General features: G+C 36.0%; 6 protein-coding genes across 11 annotated transcripts; 3 read left to right on the top strand and 3 right to left on the bottom strand.

Annotated features, from left to right (window-relative positions):
* On the top strand, window positions 204-4395 carry LOC18590458 (trichohyalin). Of its 5 annotated transcripts, none has more exons than XR_001929631.1 (5): window positions 204-1080; window positions 1170-1415; window positions 2744-2812; window positions 2903-3557; window positions 3726-4395. XR_001929631.1 is itself a non-coding variant. In XM_018128528.1 (4 exons), exons 1-4 carry the CDS (start codon window positions 457-459, stop codon window positions 3185-3187), a joined length of 1224 nt encoding a protein of 407 aa, XP_017984017.1. In that variant the 5' UTR covers window positions 204-456; the 3' UTR covers window positions 3188-4395. The 5 variants fall into 5 exon arrangements, 2 of the variants coding, with proteins under 2 accessions (XP_017984017.1, XP_017984016.1); XR_001929630.1 differs by lacking the exon at window positions 3726-4395 and adding an exon at window positions 1545-2218 and having other exon boundaries at window positions 2903-2915; XR_001929629.1 differs by lacking the exon at window positions 3726-4395 and adding an exon at window positions 1545-2218 and having other exon boundaries at window positions 2744-2991.
* LOC18590459 lies at window positions 4956-5835 on the bottom strand. Its single transcript, XM_018128529.1, has one exon. It carries the CDS (start codon window positions 5776-5778, stop codon window positions 5164-5166), a length of 615 nt encoding a protein of 204 aa, XP_017984018.1. The 5' UTR covers window positions 5779-5835; the 3' UTR covers window positions 4956-5163.
* LOC18590460 lies at window positions 6480-8270 on the top strand. 2 transcript variants are annotated; one of them, XM_018127688.1, is made up of 4 exons: window positions 6488-6612; window positions 7179-7257; window positions 7518-7640; window positions 7737-8270. In XM_018127688.1, exons 3-4 carry the CDS (start codon window positions 7558-7560, stop codon window positions 7861-7863), a joined length of 210 nt encoding a protein of 69 aa, XP_017983177.1. In that variant the 5' UTR covers window positions 6488-6612; window positions 7179-7257; window positions 7518-7557; the 3' UTR covers window positions 7864-8270. The 2 variants fall into 2 exon arrangements, with proteins under 2 accessions (XP_007016057.1, XP_017983177.1); XM_007015995.2 differs by lacking the exon at window positions 7179-7257 and having other exon boundaries at window positions 6480-6612.
* LOC18590461 (pheophorbide a oxygenase, chloroplastic) lies at window positions 10176-14082 on the top strand. Its single transcript, XM_007015996.2, has 7 exons — window positions 10176-10717; window positions 10934-11169; window positions 11285-11411; window positions 12056-12192; window positions 12665-12824; window positions 13370-13648; window positions 13735-14082. Exons 1-7 carry the CDS (start codon window positions 10292-10294, stop codon window positions 13987-13989), a joined length of 1620 nt encoding a protein of 539 aa, XP_007016058.2. The 5' UTR covers window positions 10176-10291; the 3' UTR covers window positions 13990-14082.
* On the bottom strand, window positions 14080-14696 carry LOC18590462 (histone H2B). Its single transcript, XM_007015997.2, has one exon. It carries the CDS (start codon window positions 14621-14623, stop codon window positions 14195-14197), a length of 429 nt encoding a protein of 142 aa, XP_007016059.1. The 5' UTR covers window positions 14624-14696; the 3' UTR covers window positions 14080-14194.
* Window positions 17088-19064, bottom strand: LOC18590463 (protein SENSITIVE TO PROTON RHIZOTOXICITY 1). The gene is made up of 2 exons (XM_007015998.2): window positions 17702-19064; window positions 17088-17378 (listed from the first exon to the last, which is right to left on the bottom strand). The coding sequence occupies exons 1-2, from the start codon at window positions 18907-18909 to the stop codon at window positions 17372-17374; spliced, it is 1215 nt and encodes a 404-aa protein (XP_007016060.2). The 5' UTR covers window positions 18910-19064; the 3' UTR covers window positions 17088-17371.

Genomic DNA, 20658 nt, shown 5'->3' on the forward strand with positions numbered 1-20658 from the left:
CGTAACAAACGTGACCTACATACAATCCCTATTGCCGCGTGAGGTGTCGGTCAATTGAAAGATCTCCTGCCCTAAGTTGAAAATGGTGGAGGCAAAACTCAGACAGCTCTTTCGACGCTGAACAACCACGTGAAAACTCACGCGGTCTTCTTCCATTTTTAATTTAATTTAGTTTTGTAAAGGTCATCTAGAATATCCCAGAAACCAAACCGGGCCTCGCTCCCTGAGCTGCGATTTCTGAATAACAGCTTTATGTCACTGACGATGGCTGGGTTTCCAATACCTAAAACTTCAACATATAGCAGTTTCTGAGCTTGCTCAGTGCCGAAACCTCCACTCTTCTCGGGTTGCTCCTAACGCGGTTTACTATCTAAACCTTTCAAACGAAACAGAGGCCGATTCGATTACAACAGACTAAATTTTGTTGTGGGAAATCACTTTGAAGTTCGGACTGCCATGTCGTTGCCAAGTCAAGAAAGTCAGAGCGAGTTGAACCAGTGCCCAAATTTAGCCGCTATGGTTCATAATGTAGAACCGACTCCTTTAGCCATTTCTCCGGACGACTTGACCCAGAGGTCCTTGAACTCTCAGTTTCATCCTGACGTTGAAGTGGAGACCGGTTCTGTGGCACAGAATGGAGATTTGAGTCTGATATTGACATCTAAAACAGACATGCCGCGGCCAGGAGGAGGCAATGCTAATGAGCTACCCCAGCAGTTCGATTCCTCTGACCAGCCATTGAATTCACTTGCTGACAATTTAACTGCTGATCAGCTGGTGAACTCTCACGGAAACGTTGAAACGGGGGTACGGTGTTCTGAACCAAACCAAAGCCACCTGGATCATGAAGAAAGACCATCTGATCAAGCTTCAAATGGACGAAAACAAAGGGGTCGTAAACCAAGGGTAATACCAGTGGAAAAATCGAAGAACCAACTTGATCAAGCAGGAACATCAGCTAAAGCTGGCAATGGACAGAAACGAAGGTCTCGTAAACCAATAATTCGCACAGAAGAGCAAGAAAATGAAAGAAAAAAGATAAAAAAAGAAATCGATAGAAGATACCGGAGGGGCAAGAAGGTAAAAGAAATCCCTCTATTCATTTCCCGTTTTCTATATATGAGTTACGGACTTTGCTAATTATTTTGCTTTCTGTGTCGCAAATGGAGAATGAGTTAACGGAGCTGAGGAAACTCGAGCAAGACTTGGATAGAGTTATGACAATAGCGTCCGGGTTTGGGAGGATTGACCAAATGGTGTCACAGATTAATCGCATGAGCTGTGAGTTACAAAAAGTCCAACAGGAAGAGGTAGGAAACGGTATGTTCCTGCAAGAAATAATTGATTCCGCCGATCGAGTTCCACCGATCAGGGCAAATGAAGTCCGAGTATACGCCTGGTCGGATAAATGCAAGGTAATTAATGTGCTGTAATTTTCCCTAGTTACTATCACAGTAGTTTAATCAGTTGCTTTTAACTTGAACTTTTACTTGCGTGGTCATGTTAGTTTAGCTGATGTTAAGATGTATGATTTTTCTGACAAGGAAATGGAGGCCGAGTGCCATAGATTTCATCTAATGAAATCCAAGTATGGAAAAATTGAGGAAGTTGAATCCATGTTAGATAAATTCAAGAATTTGGAGGCCGAGTCACATAGACTGAAACTAATGAAATCTAAGTATAGAGAAATTGAGGAAATTGAATCCAGGTTGGATAAATTCAAAAATTTGGAGGCCGAGTTCAATAGATTGGAACTAATGAAATCCAATTATAGAGAAATTGAGGAAATTGAATCCATGTTGAATAAATTCAAGAGTTTGAAGACCAAGTCATATAGACCGGAACTGGAGAAATTGAGGAAATTGAATCCATGTTGGATAAATTCAAGAATTTGGAAGCCGAGTCACATAGGTTCGAGCAAATAAAGCTCTTGTTTGGTGGAGTTGATGAAATTGAATCCGAAATAATTAGGCTTAAGGAAACAGAGCTGCAGCTTGACAAATATAAGCAAATGGAGGAGAACCGAAAGGAAATGGAGTTTATGTTGGATACATTCCATCGGATGGAGGCCAAGTTACAAAGATTCGAGCAAATAAAGTCCGAGTTCGGAGGAATTGATGAAATTAAAGCCGGAATGTATAGGCTTAAGAAAATAGAATCGCAGCGCGACCAACTAAAGGAACTGCAATTCTTTACAGAATCTCCTGGTAGTCTCCAGGTATGTCTATCATTTGAAAGGTAGGGGGTTAGATCAAAAATATGTGACAATAATATAAATTTTTCAATACATTTTGTAAAAGGGTTAGAGAAAGGAAGAAAAAGAAGCATAAGGAAAATAATGTTTTATTTCTTCTTTTCTTCCATTTTGTGGGAAGAAAATAAAATGAATTTACACTTTTTTCTAATCTTTTTAAAAGTGAAATAAACAATAAAGAATAAAAGAAAGGAAAATATTAGATACTTGTTTAATTTTTCAGATGTATTTTATAAAAATATCTAATTCAAAATAAATAATTTCTATATTTTGTAAATTGAAATTATACAAAAGTTTTCAAATACATAAATATAATATACACAAACAAAAAATAAGACTTAACCAAAACATTAATAGAGTACCGTTTTGCTATTATTATTACAATATTGAAAGTAAAGATCAGTAAGTTACATTCTAAAGTGTGAGACCAGAATTTGTATGTTCCGGATCATGGAAATAAGTTACTCTATTCTATAATTTGCTTTGCAGGGGCACCATGGGACGCAGTCATCGGACTTGGATCGCGTTAATGGCACACACTCTTGGTTGTTGAGCGAGGTTCCGTATGCTCATTTTTTATTTTATCTCCGCTTTACGCTAGTTAGTTTATTGTATTGATCTTTTCTCCGACTTACGTCGATTGTTTAGGTCTCAAATGATGAAATTAATCTAAGGCTCCCTGCCGCTGTGAGGGGTGCAAATGCAATGCATGACATGCAGTATTCTGATGCTTCAGTTACTAAATTTATGGCGAAGCTTGATGATGACAAGGCTATGAGCAACGTGGATCTCTCCAGCTTTAAAGATTTAGATGGAGAGTGCGAAAACGTTGGCAACTATAATATCCCACTGTGTCTGGTCTCGACTGCACAGGATATCATCAAGGCCAAAGATGATATCACGAAACAGAGTAGATTTGGTCAATGTGTTTGAGCCTGCTTATATTTTGCTTTGTGCTGCAATTAAAGAGATGATGGATTTGCCGCTTGAACAAGCTACGGAAGAGATTATGTTAAAGTGGAGAGATGCAATCAATGATGCTAAAGGTCTTAGATTTGAAACAGAATTTGCTATGGAATATGTGAGAAAATTTGCTCGAGGTTACTTTGGTCTCAAAGCAAAGAATGACCGGGAAAGCTTGGAGCTGGGGATGACAATTCTGAAGACCGAAGAAGAGGTCTTAAAAATGGAGCTTGAAAAGAAGACAAATGAGATGAAGGTCCTGAAAGCCAAAGAAAAAGACTTAACATCTGAGCAATGCAAGGATTGTCAGAAATTCGCTGATCAATTTTTTAAAAAAAGCGTCAGTGTTTTTTGATTAATTGCTTCTATGTTTTTTTTTTCTTTTGAGTGATGTTGGGTCATATATCAAGTAAAAAGTGGAGACTAAGACTATATAGTCTTTTAGAGAAATCTTCATTCTTCTTTATTTTTCTTTAGTTTTTAATTATTACTGTTTTTTGGTTTACAGTGAAAAAGAAGCAAGACTGCAAAAGAGAAAGAGATTGAGGCTCTGATTTCTTGATTAGTTTAGATGCTTGGTCAGTGAAGATCGTGCTGTTATATCTGAAAATTTGATGAAAACAAAAAGAATTGGTGTTTATATACGTAGAGCATAACAGTTCGGTTTTTCAGATGTATGAACTTTGAAGGTGGAAAAGATTCTAATACTTGCCCTTCATCCTTAAACGGAAACCTATTCCTTGTATCAGCCTTTCATATTGCTGTGGAGATGCGTATTGGTGGTGACCACCAAATGAAATACGGGTGTCTCGTTGCCTCAATTGCATCAAACAAACTTTCTTTGAAGGGTTATTCGCCCCGACCCTCTTCAGATTCTGTAAGTGTTTCTTCCTGAGTGGATTGAGTTTTTCCATTCCTGTACAAAGAAGGGTTGAATTAACCCTTGATGTTGATACTAGCTTCCATCCTTCGGCTCCAGTCATTGATAATTGCAGGGCTAGAGTCGCTGACAGAGCTGTAGCTGCTCTGGCCACCTAACGAGACAGCGTCCTGCTGTTCCAAACTCTCTGTGCAACACCCTTTTGCACTATTGGTGGGATCTCATCCCAGCAATAGCTTACTTAATAAATTTAACATTTCTTTCTCACTTATAAATGTTTCTACCTTGGAATTCGCCTTAGTTTATACCATTTGCTTTCAAAAGACAAACATCATACAACGCCTTTGGTTGGGGCATAGTCTCGAATGGTCAAGTTTCTGTCACTAAATTATCCTCTTCGATCTATAAAACAGGCATACCAGTAGTTCTTACTGACAAAGCAATTTGGGACAGTAATATTTATTATCTGATAACTTATTGCATTCATTCATGCTAATCTGAACTCCAAATTGAACATTACAATAACATATATCTGACAACTTCTTTCAGGCTGAGGGGGTCAGGGTGAATCCCTTTTTTCTCGTTTGAATTCTGAAAGAGGACCCTCCCTGGAAAAAGGGTGAAGAAACCTGAAAAGGTACATCACATAAAAATCAATACACCAGCAAGCCACAGTAGTTCTGGAAATGCCCCAAAGGTCTTCTAATCAAACAGCAAGAAAACTCATCAAGCTGCAGTATATAAGATTTTCAATTTTCAAAGTTTTTCCAATTAGCCCAAATTGCTGCTAAAGCTCACCTATAAAAGAGGCAAAACCTGAAGCTCACAATAGCACAAAACAAAAACCAAAATGAAAGATTAAGAGCAATTCAAAGTTTCAAACTTTCAACTTCATTAACAGTATTTGGATTAATGGGATGCACAGAAATCATCGTTAACCTTAAAAATCCTACACATTTTTTTGAGTTTGCAGTTCGATGCCCAAAACAGCTAACCAGACAATGAAGCCAATTGATGAAAAACATTACAGAGAAACTACAAATAAAAAACAAAAAGAAATCAGAAACTAATTAACCCCATTAGCGGACACAGTTTCCCCCATTATCTCCATAATCTGCTGCTGCATCAAGTCAGCCTTCTTAGCCACCAATTTAGCTTCTTCAACCTTTATAAATATCCACTCTTGATCCATCTTCCTCAGCTTCTCCTCTTCCAACCCCTTCATCCTCTCTTTCCACACCTCATTTTCAGGCAAAACCCTCGAAAACTCAGCCACCAAATAAGGAAACTTCTCCAAACTCCGCACCCAATTTCGCTCTCCGCTTCCCATTTCCTCTTCTACCTTCTCATTGTTCGTTGCGGATATTTTCTTGCCCCATATTCTTTTTGAAAGCTTGAATATTCTTCGGTCGTGATGGGTTCTTACGAGGGACTTGCTTCTTGCATGTTTATGGTACTTGAGTCTCAGTCTACGGACCTTATCGTTGATTTGGGAAGGAGTGAACTTGTAGTTGAGACGCTTGATGATGCGGTTGATTGTTCGGGTACCAACGGTTGTGATTGGTGGAGGAATGGATTTGGTGGCTCTGATCAAACATTTCAGGATCTGGATTTCGTCTGATTCGCTAAAAACTCTTGCGGATCTGCCGTTCGGAGTCGTGGAAGGAGGTGAGGTTGCCATGGTTAGACGGGGATCGGAAAGTTTTTGGGACTTCGAAGTTCCAATTTCTGGAATAGAGTATATAATAATATAAAAGTGTCTTATGGACCGGGAACCAGCCCACTAAACCCAAACCGTTTAAACCCTTAAACCCAAAATCTTAAATCCCTTAAACCCAAAACCCTAAACACAAAACCTTAAACCCTTAAACCACCCAAACCCAAAAAACCTTAAACCCTTAAACTAGCCAAACCCTAAACCCTAAATACTTAAAAAACCCTAAATACAAAACTCTAGACCCTAAACACTAAAATCCAAAGCCATAAACCTTAAACCATTCAACTCTTAACTTAAATTGTGAAATTCATCTTTATATAAGTGGGTATAAAGTTTCTTGGCCAAAAAATTTTGAAGTGGGGGTGAGGGGGGGAAGCTCTGAAGTTTAAGACTTGAATTGAACTGTTGAAGTACTAAAAAGTATACATTTGAAGATTAAAATTAAAATCATACTAATTAGCACTGCCCATTTAATATGAAGCTGAGGATTTAAAATTAAAATTAAAAATAAGAAATCATATTTGAAGAACTCTAAAGTTTCGACTTTTGGGCTAGGACGAATGTAAGGATTATCCTTTATGAGTGAGATCAGTTCACCTTGGTCCAGCCCATTAAAAATGGCTCTTTGACAACCATAAGAGCCCAATGTCTTATGGCTGTCTGTCATCTCCAAGACTGCAATTCTACAACCTGTGTCAGTCCAGTAATCAGAGAGCTTCAAAACTCCATCACTCTTTTTTTCTTGTCCTCTTCAGTCGAATTGAGAGTGTCTTAAACCTCCAATTCATTTACATTCAGGTAATTAATTTCAGAGTCAACAACCCCCTTTTCCGAATGGGTTTCTAACAAATCTTGTTTAAATTTTCTTTCTTTATAATTTTTTTAATTTATCTTTATTCTTAAAAAGCGATTTGTTTTCCTTGTTTTATGTTTACTTAGTGATTCTTGAAGTGGGTTTTTGTCTGATACTTATATGCTTTGGTCATTTGAGAACAATAAACTACGATAATTTCAGGCTTGGCTCTACGAGTTCGAATATGGTGTAGTTTTAAGTTGATTTCTTTGTATTCTTCTGCTTACTTTTGCTTAGAATTTACAATAAAAAGTTAAGAAAGATAAAGCAAGTAGAACTAAATGTTTCGGACGGTGAAAGTTAGTGTCCTGTAATGAAATCCCCCATTTTCAGAACTGGTTAGGTGATCCCACATTGCAATTTCAAAAGGGTAGTAGTGAATTGTGGTAATTATGGTGTAGAAAGTTGCTGAGGCCAATTGTCTTAGTACATGCAAGCATACTTGCGCTGGTAGTTGAGGCACGCTTTGCGGGCATATTGGTAATCATTTGTATAAATCTTATGTGGACAGTGGAAAGTTTTGTGCTTCATGTGCCTGTGGTAATCAGCGGCAGTCAAGACATGCCGAGCTAGTTTACTTAGAGTTGCAGGTTAGTCATTAGGAGTTGTTGTTAGCTTGTTGGTAGCATGAAATGAGCTTATCAAGCGGGCACTTCTCTTGCTTCTTTAGATCAGTGCTTCTAATGCTCTTAAGAATGAACTCAGCTGTTCTAGTTTATTATTATCCCTCATTTGCTGTTTTATGGGTAGTTTGAGTTAGTATCTGCGGTTCTTGAATATTACTTTATGGGTTAACATGTAAAATTTCATATTGATAATGGAAATGACAATAAGTTATTTTACTTGTTAGGTCTCAGTTAATTTTTTTTAACTTCATTTGGAAAGTCGCAATGACACGAGCACGCAATGTTGTAGTTGCCACTGGCTTACTGGCTTTTGCAGCTGCAGGCCTAGCGTTTCCATTTTATATGGCGTAAGCATACTTCTTTCTATGACAATGTGTTGTTGTCTTGTTAAGAACTATATTTGTCAACCTGGAAAAGTTGATTATGGGTTTTGTATCATCCAGGACCTCTAAGAGACCTGTGATTGACTCATCTAAGCCACTTCCCCCGCAGGCAACTTTCCGAGGGCCTTACGTAAATACTGGTTCACGTGATGTTGGACCTGATCATCAGACTTACCCAAAGAAATGATTATTTTCCTTGAATAGCTGGTGTTGATTGTAAGTAAACTGTCTGCTCATTTGCGCACTATATAAATTGAAGATGTGTTTGAAATTGGGCACTCTTTTGGACTAATGGATGTCTCTTTGGATACTGGCCTAGAAATTCGCTTAGCTCCCCACAGCATAATGAGTAATAGCTTATTTTTTGTACTCATGGAAGAAGACAGGTGAATATCACATTTATTATTTTGTAAGAACTCAAATGTGAGAAGTATGACATAATTATCAGCTTCTGCTTCCATCATCTGAAGTGGAATATAAAATTGATTGTGTGCAAGTTTTCTGGAATATTTTATGCTTGGATGCGCCAGGATAATCTTGTCCCAGTGCACTTGGTAAGATTTCCTATGCTTGCAGCTGATAGCTTGATCTGTATCCTTCAGTATACATTTTAATCAAAAACTTTGTTTTGCTTTTCTCTGTTGAAATCAAGGACGTAACATGAATAGAAAAAGAGAAAAGATGGAAAAATTGAGCATTGAGCAACTGATGATTGGAGGCTTGTAGTGAATTTAAGTCATTTGTTATTTGGTGGCTTCCTGGTCTAACAATGCACCCAAAATGCCTGTTCTTATTTCTATTAGTGTGCAACTTTTAAACATTGCATTGTAGGTAATAGTGCTCAAGGAGTTGTTTGCCCATTTGATTGATGCTACTCAGGTGTGTTTGATATTTATGGCCAAGGAATGGTTCAAAATTTATATCAATCAATGTGTCCATAAAAAGCCTTCTGAGCTGATGAAGCCTAGGATTCGTGTGCAAGTTCTCTAAGGGTGGATAACTACTTATCTTCCTCATGCTCATGTTAATTTTGGAAGTTTCTGCTGATGCATTTTACCCTTGTGCTCATGTCCATTTTAGAAGTTTCTGTGGATGCATTATTGTTCCTTCAGGTTTACTAGTTTTATACATAAAAAGCTTGCCCATTCTGTCAATTTATTGCTTCACGGTTTGCTGCCTGTGCTTTCATCTTACTAACATCACTTCTTAAAGAGAAAATTTTGTATGTTGTTCTAACAATATTTATATCTTTAGTGAAAGAGGAAAATTATGCTGACCAATTGTTGTGAATGCCTTTGCATCATATCATGGCTCGGGATTATTAGATCTCATTCTTCTGCTGAATTATAGATATAGAGTCATGAATCAACTGTTTGACTTTTTGGAGACTTTGTGGCATCAACTTACTAAATCAACATCTCACAGAAATTTTGTTACCAAAATTTTCCTCAACACTATTTTAGGTGTTCCAACTCATCATTATTCTCCTTTTTTTTATATGGTTCTTTTTTAGATGCCGATGATCCTTCCCCCACTCCTTTCTTTTACCTGTTCTTCATTAATATAGCACTCTCTCTATAGTTAAGGCCATGCCTATATTATTTAAGTTATGCTCCAGGTAGTTTGGTGGATATGTTAAAGTAACCAATATCCTTATCTAGGGCTTGAAGGGTTTTGGTTCCTTGGACCACTCATTTAGTGTAAGTTATCAGTTATCACTTTCCATTAATTTGGTTTGTAAATTGCGTAGGCCAGAGGGAAGAAAGGTTATTTACCCTAAATTATTCTTCTGTTTTTATTCTATCCTTGGAAAACATCTTCAGGGGCTGTTTCACTTATGAATTTTGCCAATTTTCTAGTGACATTGAATCCTTCCAAAATGGAACTCCATTTCTGCTTTCTTGCCAATGGACACAATCAGCTTTATTTCGCTCTGGGAATGGATTGAACTTTGTTTTTGGTTGGGTATTGTATAAGTTATGCTTTAATAATATAATTAAAGATTAATGGGAGAGCAATTGTATTTGTTTGTGTTTAAAGAAAAAAACAAGAGCAGCGAAAAAAGAGTCAAATAAGAAAAATATCAGGCTGCTCAACTTCACACGTGCCAAAACTACTCCCAAAACTATTCATTTTACGTGTCAAATCTTTCCTCCTACTTACGCCACGTAATTTGGAACTATGGCCGTTAATAGCGTTAAAAATTGTGGCTGTAATGCCGTGTCCGATGTAAACACAGTCTTTTGGTCGGTATCCCAAACAGCTAATCAGCTGTAAGTTCCATTCCAACAACGGCAACAAGTCATCCAATGGGCAACTCAGTATAACGTGTCTTCATCCATTGGCTGTTGGCAATAGCCTAGCAATGAGATAAAACACATAGGATACTTCCTCCCGGCGCGACTTCAATGGTTTTAGAGCTTTCGCTGTTTGGTCTTAAAAGGACCCACCATTGCAAACTTGCACGCAAGCTTCTCTTTTTTTTTTCTTTTTCTCATCTTTGCTTGAAAAGAAGAAGAGCCCAATTTTTCTTTCTTTTAAGAGACTCAAATCAATTAAAGAAGCTAGAATTCTAGCACGAACTAAAAAGAGAAAACATAAGTAGAGGTAGAAGAATGGCTGTTTTTCTAGCTACTAGTACTTCTACTGCCAATATAGCAGCTTCTTTTATTGCATCTTTACAGTCAAGCAAAAGCCATCCTTTTATATATCCAAGGAAGAACCTTACTCCAAGGAGAATTACGAAGCTTACACGTTTAAACGTGGCAGCTCCTCCATCATCATCAGCGGCATCACCAACTTCAGATCGAAAACTAGAAGAAGAGTATAAAGTAGGTGATGAGTTTGGTGAAGAGAGTTCAGAGGCTAAGTTTTCGTGGAAAGATCATTGGTACCCGGTTTCTTTGGTTGAAGATTTGGACCCAACCTTACCAACCCCATTTCAGCTTCTGGGTCTTGACTTAGTGCTTTGGTTTGATAAAGGAAGGAACGAATGGGTTGCTTTTGATGATAAATGTCCCCATAGGCTTGCTCCTTTATCTGTAAGTTTCTTAATTCTCTGTTTTAATCAGATCCTGGTTGCTACTTATTTGGTTTTTAATAAACATGAAGAATTTGGATTAAATTTCTATTTAACAATATAGTACGTACAACATTTAAACTTTTTTAAACCTTCTAGTCATTTTGTAAACTTGGTTTTAGATTTCAATATAGCCCATATTATTTGTTGGACACTATTGGTTTCTTTGAATTTGTAGGAAGGACGAATAGATGAAAATGGGCACTTGCAATGTTCGTATCATGGATGGTCTTTTGATGGATGTGGATCTTGCACTAGAATTCCTCAGGCTGCCTCTCAAGGTCCTGAAGCTCGTGCAGTTCAGTCTCCAAGAGCATGTGCTACTAGATTTCCCACAATGGTGTCTCAAGGCCTGCTTTTTGTATGGCCTGATGAGAATGGTCAGGAAAGAGCAAGCGCAACAAAACCCCCAATGTAATTGACATCTAATTTTGATTTCTGTTAATGGTTCATTTACTATATCAATTACTGGACTAGATGATCTGGGTGAATATCTTGATGAAACATCATTGCTATGGTTAATTTTCAGGTTGCCTGATGACTTCGAAAAACCTGAGTTTGCAACTGTGAATATTCAGCGTGATCTGTTCTATGGCTATGATACCCTCATGGAGAATGTCTCTGATCCTTCCCACATTGATTTTGCTCATCACAAGGTACTTTTACTAGCTTTACAATATTTAGTTGATTTACATGGGTTAGATGTTATTGCAAGATGCATCAAGCAATAGTGTAGATGATATTGAAAGATTCATTATTTCCGAGGGAAACAAAGTGTTGTGCAGGGTGCCATGGCTTTGTGGTTGGCACATTTCCTAGCTAGGTTAAAATTTTATTTTTGGTGTCTTCTAGTATAAAGCAGATGGCAAGCTAATATTATCTGGTCACCAATTTGTTCTGATGTTGAGGGACCAAGTAACTTCTGAGATGAGGCTTCCTTGAAGTTCTAAGTTTTATTTATACAAACTAGCTTTTCAAGATTAGGGTTTTAACCCCCGAAAATCAAAAAGTATTTAGCTTAAAATATCTGTGTATGCCTGCGTAATTTCTTGCTTTCTACATATAATTAGGTTAAATCGAGATCAAAATCTTATATGCATATTTCAAACATGTCTCTTTAGGTACTAGACCAATTTTTCTTTTTTCTGTAATGATTTGGCAATATATAATTTTGAAACACACTAGTTCTTATAGGGTTTGTAATGTTGTTTTAATCCCTAGTCTTAGTTGTTGGAAGCAAATAAGGTAGCGAAATGTAATACATCCATTGCTGACAACATTTTTGCTCCATTCAACACAGGTTACAGGGAGGAGAGACAGAGCCAAACCTTTGCCGTTTAAGGTGGAGTCTAGTGGCCCCTGGGGCTTTGGTGGATCAAATGAGGGTAATCCAAAGATCAGTGCTAAGTTTGTTGCACCATGTTATGCTATGAATAAGTAAGTTAATTACCCTTGTTTAAGATTTAAAATTTCAATGCATGGTGGACTAACTTCATTTACATGTTACCGAAAAGTTTCATAAATTTGATATTTGCATGTCGAGGTATTCCCCATAGCATTATCAAGAATTTATTTGGTATCTTGTGATGAGACTTGTGTTTCAAAAACTGATCTAGGACTATTCTTAAAATACTTCCTCATGCCAAGACTCATGTTAAATTAAATGCGTCAAAGGTTATTGGCAAAGGCTTGCCTTTCAAAAAATTTCTTTGAAGTCTATTCTGCCTTTCTAGTCTGCTGCACATCTTTCACGTGTATAATCAATTTTATTTTGATAAAGATGACCTAATTGCTTTCACACTGATTGCAGCTTAGGTCAGCTAATGACTTATTGTTTCTTGTATTATTGTCCTTAAAATTTATGGAATGTCTTCCAAATTTATCGTACTTGTGCCATCTTTCCCCACAGAATAGAGATAGACACAAAGCTTCCAATAGTTGGTGAGCAGAAATGGAAGATATGGATATGTTCATTCAATGTACCAATGGCTCCAGGGAAGACACGATCAATTGTTTGTAGTGCTCGGAACTTCTTCCAGTTTACAGTACCAGGATCTGCCTGGTGGCAGGTGAGCACTGTTTCATTGTGCTCATATGCAAATGTTTATGTGTGATGTTGGAGTTATATGGGGATCTTTACTCCTATTTTCTTTTATGACCTTACTCCTTTTCGGCATAAATTATGTTTGTAGCTTATTGCAAGGTCAATGCGGGCTATTTTATTGTTTTGGTTTCTTTGAAATATACAAAACGTTTCGTAATCTTGTGTTAGAATTATTTGAACAGAGCCATAATCTGAGATTTTTCTTTCAAATGGTAATGACTAGATCTGTACCTGAGGAATCGTAACGTGCTAGGAAGTTTTGCATGAGAAATCACAGATTCATACAGATGTCTTCATGATGTAAAGACTGGGGTATGCTAAATTGAAAGATTAACTGGAAACTTTCCCCTCATCTGCTTGCAGTAGCTAATGATAGGCTTAAGCTCATCAAACATCTAGGTTCCTAATCAGAGCTTCACACTAAGGGAAAAGCCTTGATATAAGCACTCAAGTTATGCTATGCGACATTTCTGTATAAATTATAGTCTCATTTGTGGCTTCTCGTGTCAGGTGGTTCCTAGATGGTTTGAACATTGGACTTCAAACAAGGTCTATGATGGAGACATGATTGTCCTTCAAGGACAAGAGAAGATCTTTCTCTCAAAGTCAATGGAGAGTTCAGAAGATATAAATAAGCAGTACTCAAAGCTCACATTTACACCCGCACAAGCCGACCGCCTCGTCCTGGCATTCCGAAATTGGCTGAGACGTCACGGCAACAGTCAACCTGAATGGCTCAGCTCCAGCCCCCAGCAACCTCTCCCATCAACAGTATTATCAAAACGCCAGGTAATACAAACTTGTAACTTTCCATACTGATACTCACAACAGCTTCTTTGGGCACATTCTTAAAACTTTCCCTTTATCATTTGCAGATGTTGGATAGATTTGAACAGCACACTCTCAAGTGTTCATCATGTAAACAAGCTTACACATCATTTCGAACATGGCAAAAGATCCTAATTGGCGCAACTGTTGCATTTTGCGCGGCAGCCGGCATTCCTTCCGACATCCAGTTCCGGATCGTTTTAGCTGTGCTTGCACTGGTTTCTGCTGGCTTGGCATACGCATTGCATGAACTACAAAAGAACTTCGTTTTTGTTGATTATGTACATGCTGAAATTGATTAAAACACGTTCGGACCTTCAGATTGTATTTTGCAGTGTAAGCTGAACGTTAAAATACTGAGACTTTTAGTGTATATAGAAAGAAATTTAGAGTAATTTGAAAAGATGAGCAATTTTCCATTTAAGCCCTGGAAATTACAAAAGACGCAAAATTAAACATACTAATTTTTACAAAGTAAAATCCCCAAACTACCTTTATCCCCTAAACCTAAGAACTAGTAAACTTAGTGACAGCCTTCGTCCCTTCCGAAACAGCGTGCTTAGCCAACTCTCCAGGCAGAACCAACCTCACAGCTGTCTGAATCTCGCGAGACGTAATCGTCGGCTTCTTGTTATAGCGAGCGAGCCTCGCGGCTTCCTGAGCGAGCTTCTCGAAAATGTCGTTGATGAAACTGTTCATAATTCCCATCGCCTTGCTCGAAATCCCGATATCTGGGTGGACTTGCTTCAAAACCTTGAAGATGTAGATCTTGTAGGTTTCCACGCTCTTCTTGGCTCGCTTCTTTTTCTTGTCGCCGGCTTCTTTGGGGAGTTTCTTCTCGGCGCGAGGCTTTTTCTCGGCAGCTGGGGCCTTCTCAGCCTTTTTCTCTTCCGCTGGCTTTTTCTCGGCGGGCTTCTTCTCGGCTTTTGGTGCCATTGGTAATTGATTTCAAGGACTGTTAGGCTTTTAGGGAAGAAGATCAGAAAATGTTGTAATGGAATGAGGAACACAGGAACTGAAAAGGTCATATATAAGGAAGAGGGGTGTAATTTGATTTGTTGGTTTTGATTTGCGAGGATCGGTGACGTGGAAAGTATGGGCCGTTGGATTTAGGAGGATGGGATTGGACGGAGAGGATTGGGTCTTGTCGTCTTTGTGGTTTAAGAATTTAAGCGGGATTTTGTTTCGTTTCCGTTTTTTAATTTTGTGCCAAATTTTCAATGTTTCGCGGGTAAGAGGGGTGGCTTTGTGTAAAGCGAACCGTAGAGGGAATGAAAATGTGAGAACCAGTTTTTGGTCTCCACGTGGCGTGTGAAGAAGCGTTTTCTTCCCTTACCAAAGAAAATTACGTTTCTTTCTCGTTTTTCAGCTTTTTCCATATACATATTTTGACCTTTAAAAGGTGATCTAATTAATTTTGTCTCATTTAGTTGTTTATTTTACTTTAATTATTATTCTCACCAAATTTAAAAAAAAATTTATTAATGACAATTTTTTATAATCATTATCTTAATAAGTGCATATAAACACTTTTCAATATATTTTCCCCTCTTATTATAAACATAATATTAATAGTTGAATTTTTACCAAAAGATTGATTCCATTAATAAATTTATGTTTAACTGGATGTAAGTGATTTTGGATTTTAAATTTACTGAGAAACTCCTTGTTGGCACTAATCTTGAATAGATAATAATTTTTATGAGAATCGATACATCTTATTTTGGTTAAGAAATTGAATAATTAATTCATTTATTTTGAATTTTTGAAAAAAAAATCAATATTTAGTATTCTTTGACGATAATAAACATTTATTCATAGTATTTGAGGTAAGTCATATTAATCTTTGCATTTATGATTCGAATATATATGTTGCCATATTTTTAAAATGAAATGTTATACCTATTCATATAAAAATTTATGGTTTTTCATATAAAAAATTGTGATTATTGAAAAAACACATCAATCGGAAAATTATTTCTCATAGTGCAGTTATTGAATTATTAGTGGTTTTTTATATAAAAAATTATATTTTTTAGTAAAGTGATATTTGAAAAAACATCTGTAAATTCAAAAATTATAAAATAATTGAAAAACACCTATACTCAAAAGTTACAACTTTTCATATTATTGTTTAAAGGTTATGTCTTATGTCATAAATTGTTATTATTTCATAAAGTAATTATTAAAACAATACATTTATCCAAATGTTATGTCTTATAACATGTAAAGATGTGTTTAAGACATAAAAGTATCATAGTGAAAAAGTTGTGTCTTTAAAGTTGTATTTTTAAGATTTATTTTGTTCCCATCAGTCATCACTCAATATGTAAAATAGATTTATGCAAATAGTCTTATATACAATAAAACCAACATCTAATTTCATCTTGTATTTATTATAATAGACTGCTAGACACATCTAAGGATTGTAAAATTGTTTGGTTTTAGAGCTTATTTTCTGTAACAAGTAGATTATAAGAAATTTGTATATTTTGATAAATGGAGTGAACTCAAAATATTTATGTCTTTTTCTAAATTTTATCCAAAACATAACACTTCTCTTGTTCCTATTTTTTTGTTATTGTCTTGTTTGTTTTATGTCTTGTTGTGTGTCAAAATGATTACCAACAAGTCCTTTTTTATAATTTTATTGAAAGATATCCTGATCTTACTTAATTGAATCCAAAAATGTAAAGTATCTAATTACAAATACCCATTAATATGTCTAAAAATTTTAAATTCGATGATGTATTGATAATATACCCATATGGCAAAAAATGGCCAACGTATAAAGTTTCCAAAGATGATTTGTGGTCGAAAACCTTAAAAATAATCAAGCATAGTAATTACTCACAACCCTTAGATGACTCAAAACAAAACAATATTCCAAAAAAAATCTACTACTAATTATTAATGTCCGTGAACTCAAAATGAAGAAAGAAAATCAAATGTGAAGTAGCTTTTACCAAGACCAACTCGACCCCTCTTTATTAGTAATATTAGACATGAAGCACATTAATTCATCAACATCAAATAATTTACTTGGGAAAAGTCATATATCAATTAAGATTAAAAAAATTATAGTTCTGATCAACGTCTCATTGCAGGTAATAATAGATAACCACAAGTACTTTGGTGCTTGTAATAGCATAGAATATAGTCTCTTAAAAGCATTGGCTATTATAATATAACAAAAAGTATCATAAGGTTAAAGGGAAAATATGGAAATTAAATACATATATATAGTGTAAAAAGGTGATTTAATTACCTAATTATGTATTATAACGATGGATGTGGTTACCTATGCACATACTCGATAGGGCCACGGGTTTCAATTACTTAAATTTCAAAACTATCATAACTATATAAAAAACAAAATATTACTACTATAAATTCTATACAGGGAATTCAATGTTTCAGTTAAAACTCAGAACTGAAATTATGGGGAGGAAAACTACAAGAAAATTAAAGAAGGAAAAAGAAACTGTGATATACAGGGTACATATATATAGCTCATGGCAAAATGTATGATGCTTTCGAATTCTTCTTTACAGACGTTGCTTTTAACATGCTGCCTCAAACATACATATCGAACTCCAATCCTTTGGAGTAAGCCTTGAAACAAAAAGAGAGACAGCAGGCCATACAGATGCGCTCTCCCTACAGGTTCTTGCTTCATATAGTTCATCCCCTATGAATATATATATAGGCGGCACATGGTTAAAACTTAAAACCCAATTTAATTAGAACATAAGTTAATTAATTTCAAACGAGGTATTTTTCACTTGTGAAAGAATTATATATATATATATATATATATATATGTATACAAGTTAAAATGCAGTAATCGCAATTATACTTTAGCATTTCGATTTGTTTCACTATAAATGGAACAAAAGATATAAATGTTTTAATTTCATAGTTCTCTTTGTTTTGTTATTTCGTCATTTACATTAAATAGAAAGAAAAGAATGAATCTAATAGTATTATTTATATGCAAGTGCTTCATCTTACCTATCATCTAGTTGCATACTGGTGGCTTGGAGTTCGAGCTTTGCTGGCTTTGTCAAAGGAGTAACAACTGGACTATGCCCAACGAACAAAGCAACGTGACCCATCAGCTTATCTTTCCTGGAAAATGTGGTACCGCAAGAACATTGCCACTTGAGATCACCGCAGTGCTTTTCATGAGTCCGGAGATCCGACAGCACTGAGAATTGCTTGCTGTTGCACCGCTTGCAAACATACATCTTGGGGCAATGGCTCCTCTTGTAGTGATTCTTCATGCAAATCATGGATTTCAGTGGTTGGAACTTGGCATGTTTCTGGTTCCACCTACAACCTTCCTGCGGACATGAGAATTTCTTAGGCAAATTCGTCGAACAGTTTGATCCCGTGGCACTTCCCTCATGATGTATCTTCATGGGGTTAGTCAAAGCTGCACTTGTCTTGTATTCATCACCATGAGCTCTCATGTGCATTCTCAAATTTGCGTCTCGCTTGAACCCTTTACCACAAACTTGGCAGTAGTGTGTGTACTTAGCTAATAAGTCCGCAGCATCCACTTCGACTATATCATAATTCTTCATTGAAATCCCTTGTGACCCTTCACTAATTTCGCTTCTTCGAGGCAATTCTTTCCTAATTTCCAGCTTATCATCATTGCTAACTTGCAAACTTCGACTGCTGTTGTTGTTGTAGTTACGATTATTGCAGTGATCACTATACCAGGTAATAGTTTCAGTACTAGAATAAAAGCCTTTTCCTCTTTCTTGAACTATGTTACCAACACAATTATCATGACTAAAGTTTGGTTGTTGAGATATCCCATTATTATCAGGAACCCTAACATGCTGCTGGTGCACTTGATCAGTTGTGCTATTACTGTTACCTGCTGAAGTGGTTCCAAGAGACATTTGCTGGCAAATGAATATCATCGAAGACGCTGTTACAATGATTTCTTGAACCAAAGAACCCATGCTTGCTATGGCTAAAGACGTTGACTCAGGGTTGGTTTGATCTGGAGCGATAAGGATGCTAACAAGAGATTGGACCTGATGAACTTTATCTTTCAGGATGGCGAGATTATAGAGGAGAGAGCTCGAATGAGCCTCTGGGCCTGAACCTGCTTCAAGGGAAGATGGAACCATGTCTTCAGCCACCGAATACATTGGCAAACATTCTGATGCATTGGAGAAACATGAAGTCGCCCCTGAAATCATTTTCAAACTCTTTGCTTACGAGCTATCGGCTGCCTCTATATGTCTCTGATGGTAGTTTTATCTAACTTTGGCTGGATTTGAATGGCACATTTCTAAAAGGCTTGTTTTGTGGGTAAGATTGATTATATACGAAGAGGTACATACAAGAAAGCTTTTTCGTTCTTGGAGAAGTGTGAAAACAAACATAAAATTTGTTTAAGAAATTAAGACATGGACAATGAGAGAGCTGCTAAGTCAACTAAAGACCTTCAATTCATCCCCAGATAAGACCTCCCTCACATTTTACGAATCTCGAACTATGACAACACTTAAATAAAGAAAAAGTCCATGAGAAAGTTGGCGAACATTTTCATATATAGTATTATATTATATTAAACAAAAAGAAACCCAAGAAACCCTATTGCTGTCATGAATTTATTAGCAATATTTTGTTTACATGCATGTAGGACAAATTGGATTGCATCATATCAATCTCTTATCTCTAGTTCTCCAATAAAAAGCAAATTTTTTATTCTTATATGTCAATCTTTCACGCATGACTTGAAGTATTCAAATTGTTGAAGGTTATCCAATATGATAAGAATAAACCCTTGCCTCCTTTTTATTAGCCATCACTCATGAGCTCTTTCCTCAGGAAATTGAAACTCTAGCGAGTGTAAAGGAAGGGAAAGAAATAAACTAATGAAGAAGGGTTCATTTAATCAATCCAGACAATTAAAAAATAAGCAAGCTAAATTTCTCGTTTTTGTTGTTTGTTCATGCATGGCATTGAGCAGGAATCTCAGTGAGGTATGTTGAAGTCGCATATATATTAGCCTCCAATTAGCAAATTTGAGTGGCAGTATTCGCTTGGAATATAAATGTGTATATTAGTAATAATCACACCTTGGATGATCAGCTATCCGGGCAGCTTAATAATATAGATTCTCTACTTCTTTTCATTAAGCTATAACGTTTGACCATTTCTTTTAGCTATAGCCATAATATAATTAATTGAGTAGGTAGATAGAGAAAAGTACCTTTAAATGAATAATATTAGTTAATCATTACATTAATATTGTAAATTATGAAACATAACCTCATGGTACGCTAGAAATAGGTTTGGAAATTAATTGATAATTAATCCATGATATCTATATATCTTTACCAAGATTTTAGGAGTAGTTTTTTTTTTTTTTCAATCACTTCTCGACTTATCTCAAGGTTCTCATTTTTTTTTGAAAAGTAATTTCATGTATAAGCTAAAAAAATAATGATACATTGAATATAAATTCGAATATGTTGTCATGAGTACTTTTAGCTAGGACTATTTCATTATCCTTGTTATATATTTTAACGTTCGGCATCAGCCCTTTACCGCTTGTTGTTAATCTAAACTTTTACTTTAATGGTTTATTTGCCGTTTCTACTTTGTATTGATAGCATGTTTAGCCATTCCCCTTTTATTCCCAAAGAATTTTGGTTCCTTTGTTTGGTTGAAAAATGATCCAAGGAATAGCCATTCCTATGGAATGGCTATTCTTCAAAATCCTTTAAAACCAAAGAATAGCTAATACCACCCTCTCCCATGGTATTAGCTATTTTATGGTTGAGGAATAAATTCAAAAATTAATAAAGACAAAAATACCCCTTACAAGTTTGAAAATTTACAACTTTATTGGTATAAAATATTATTTTTCTCTCTCTCCTCTTTCTCTCACTTGATTCCAACTTTTAATAAAATATTAATATAATTATAATAAATATATA

Source organism: Theobroma cacao, chromosome 9, assembly GCF_000208745.1.
Source record: "Theobroma cacao cultivar B97-61/B2 chromosome 9, Criollo_cocoa_genome_V2, whole genome shotgun sequence".
NCBI classification, from domain to species: domain Eukaryota; kingdom Viridiplantae; phylum Streptophyta; class Magnoliopsida; order Malvales; family Malvaceae; genus Theobroma; species Theobroma cacao.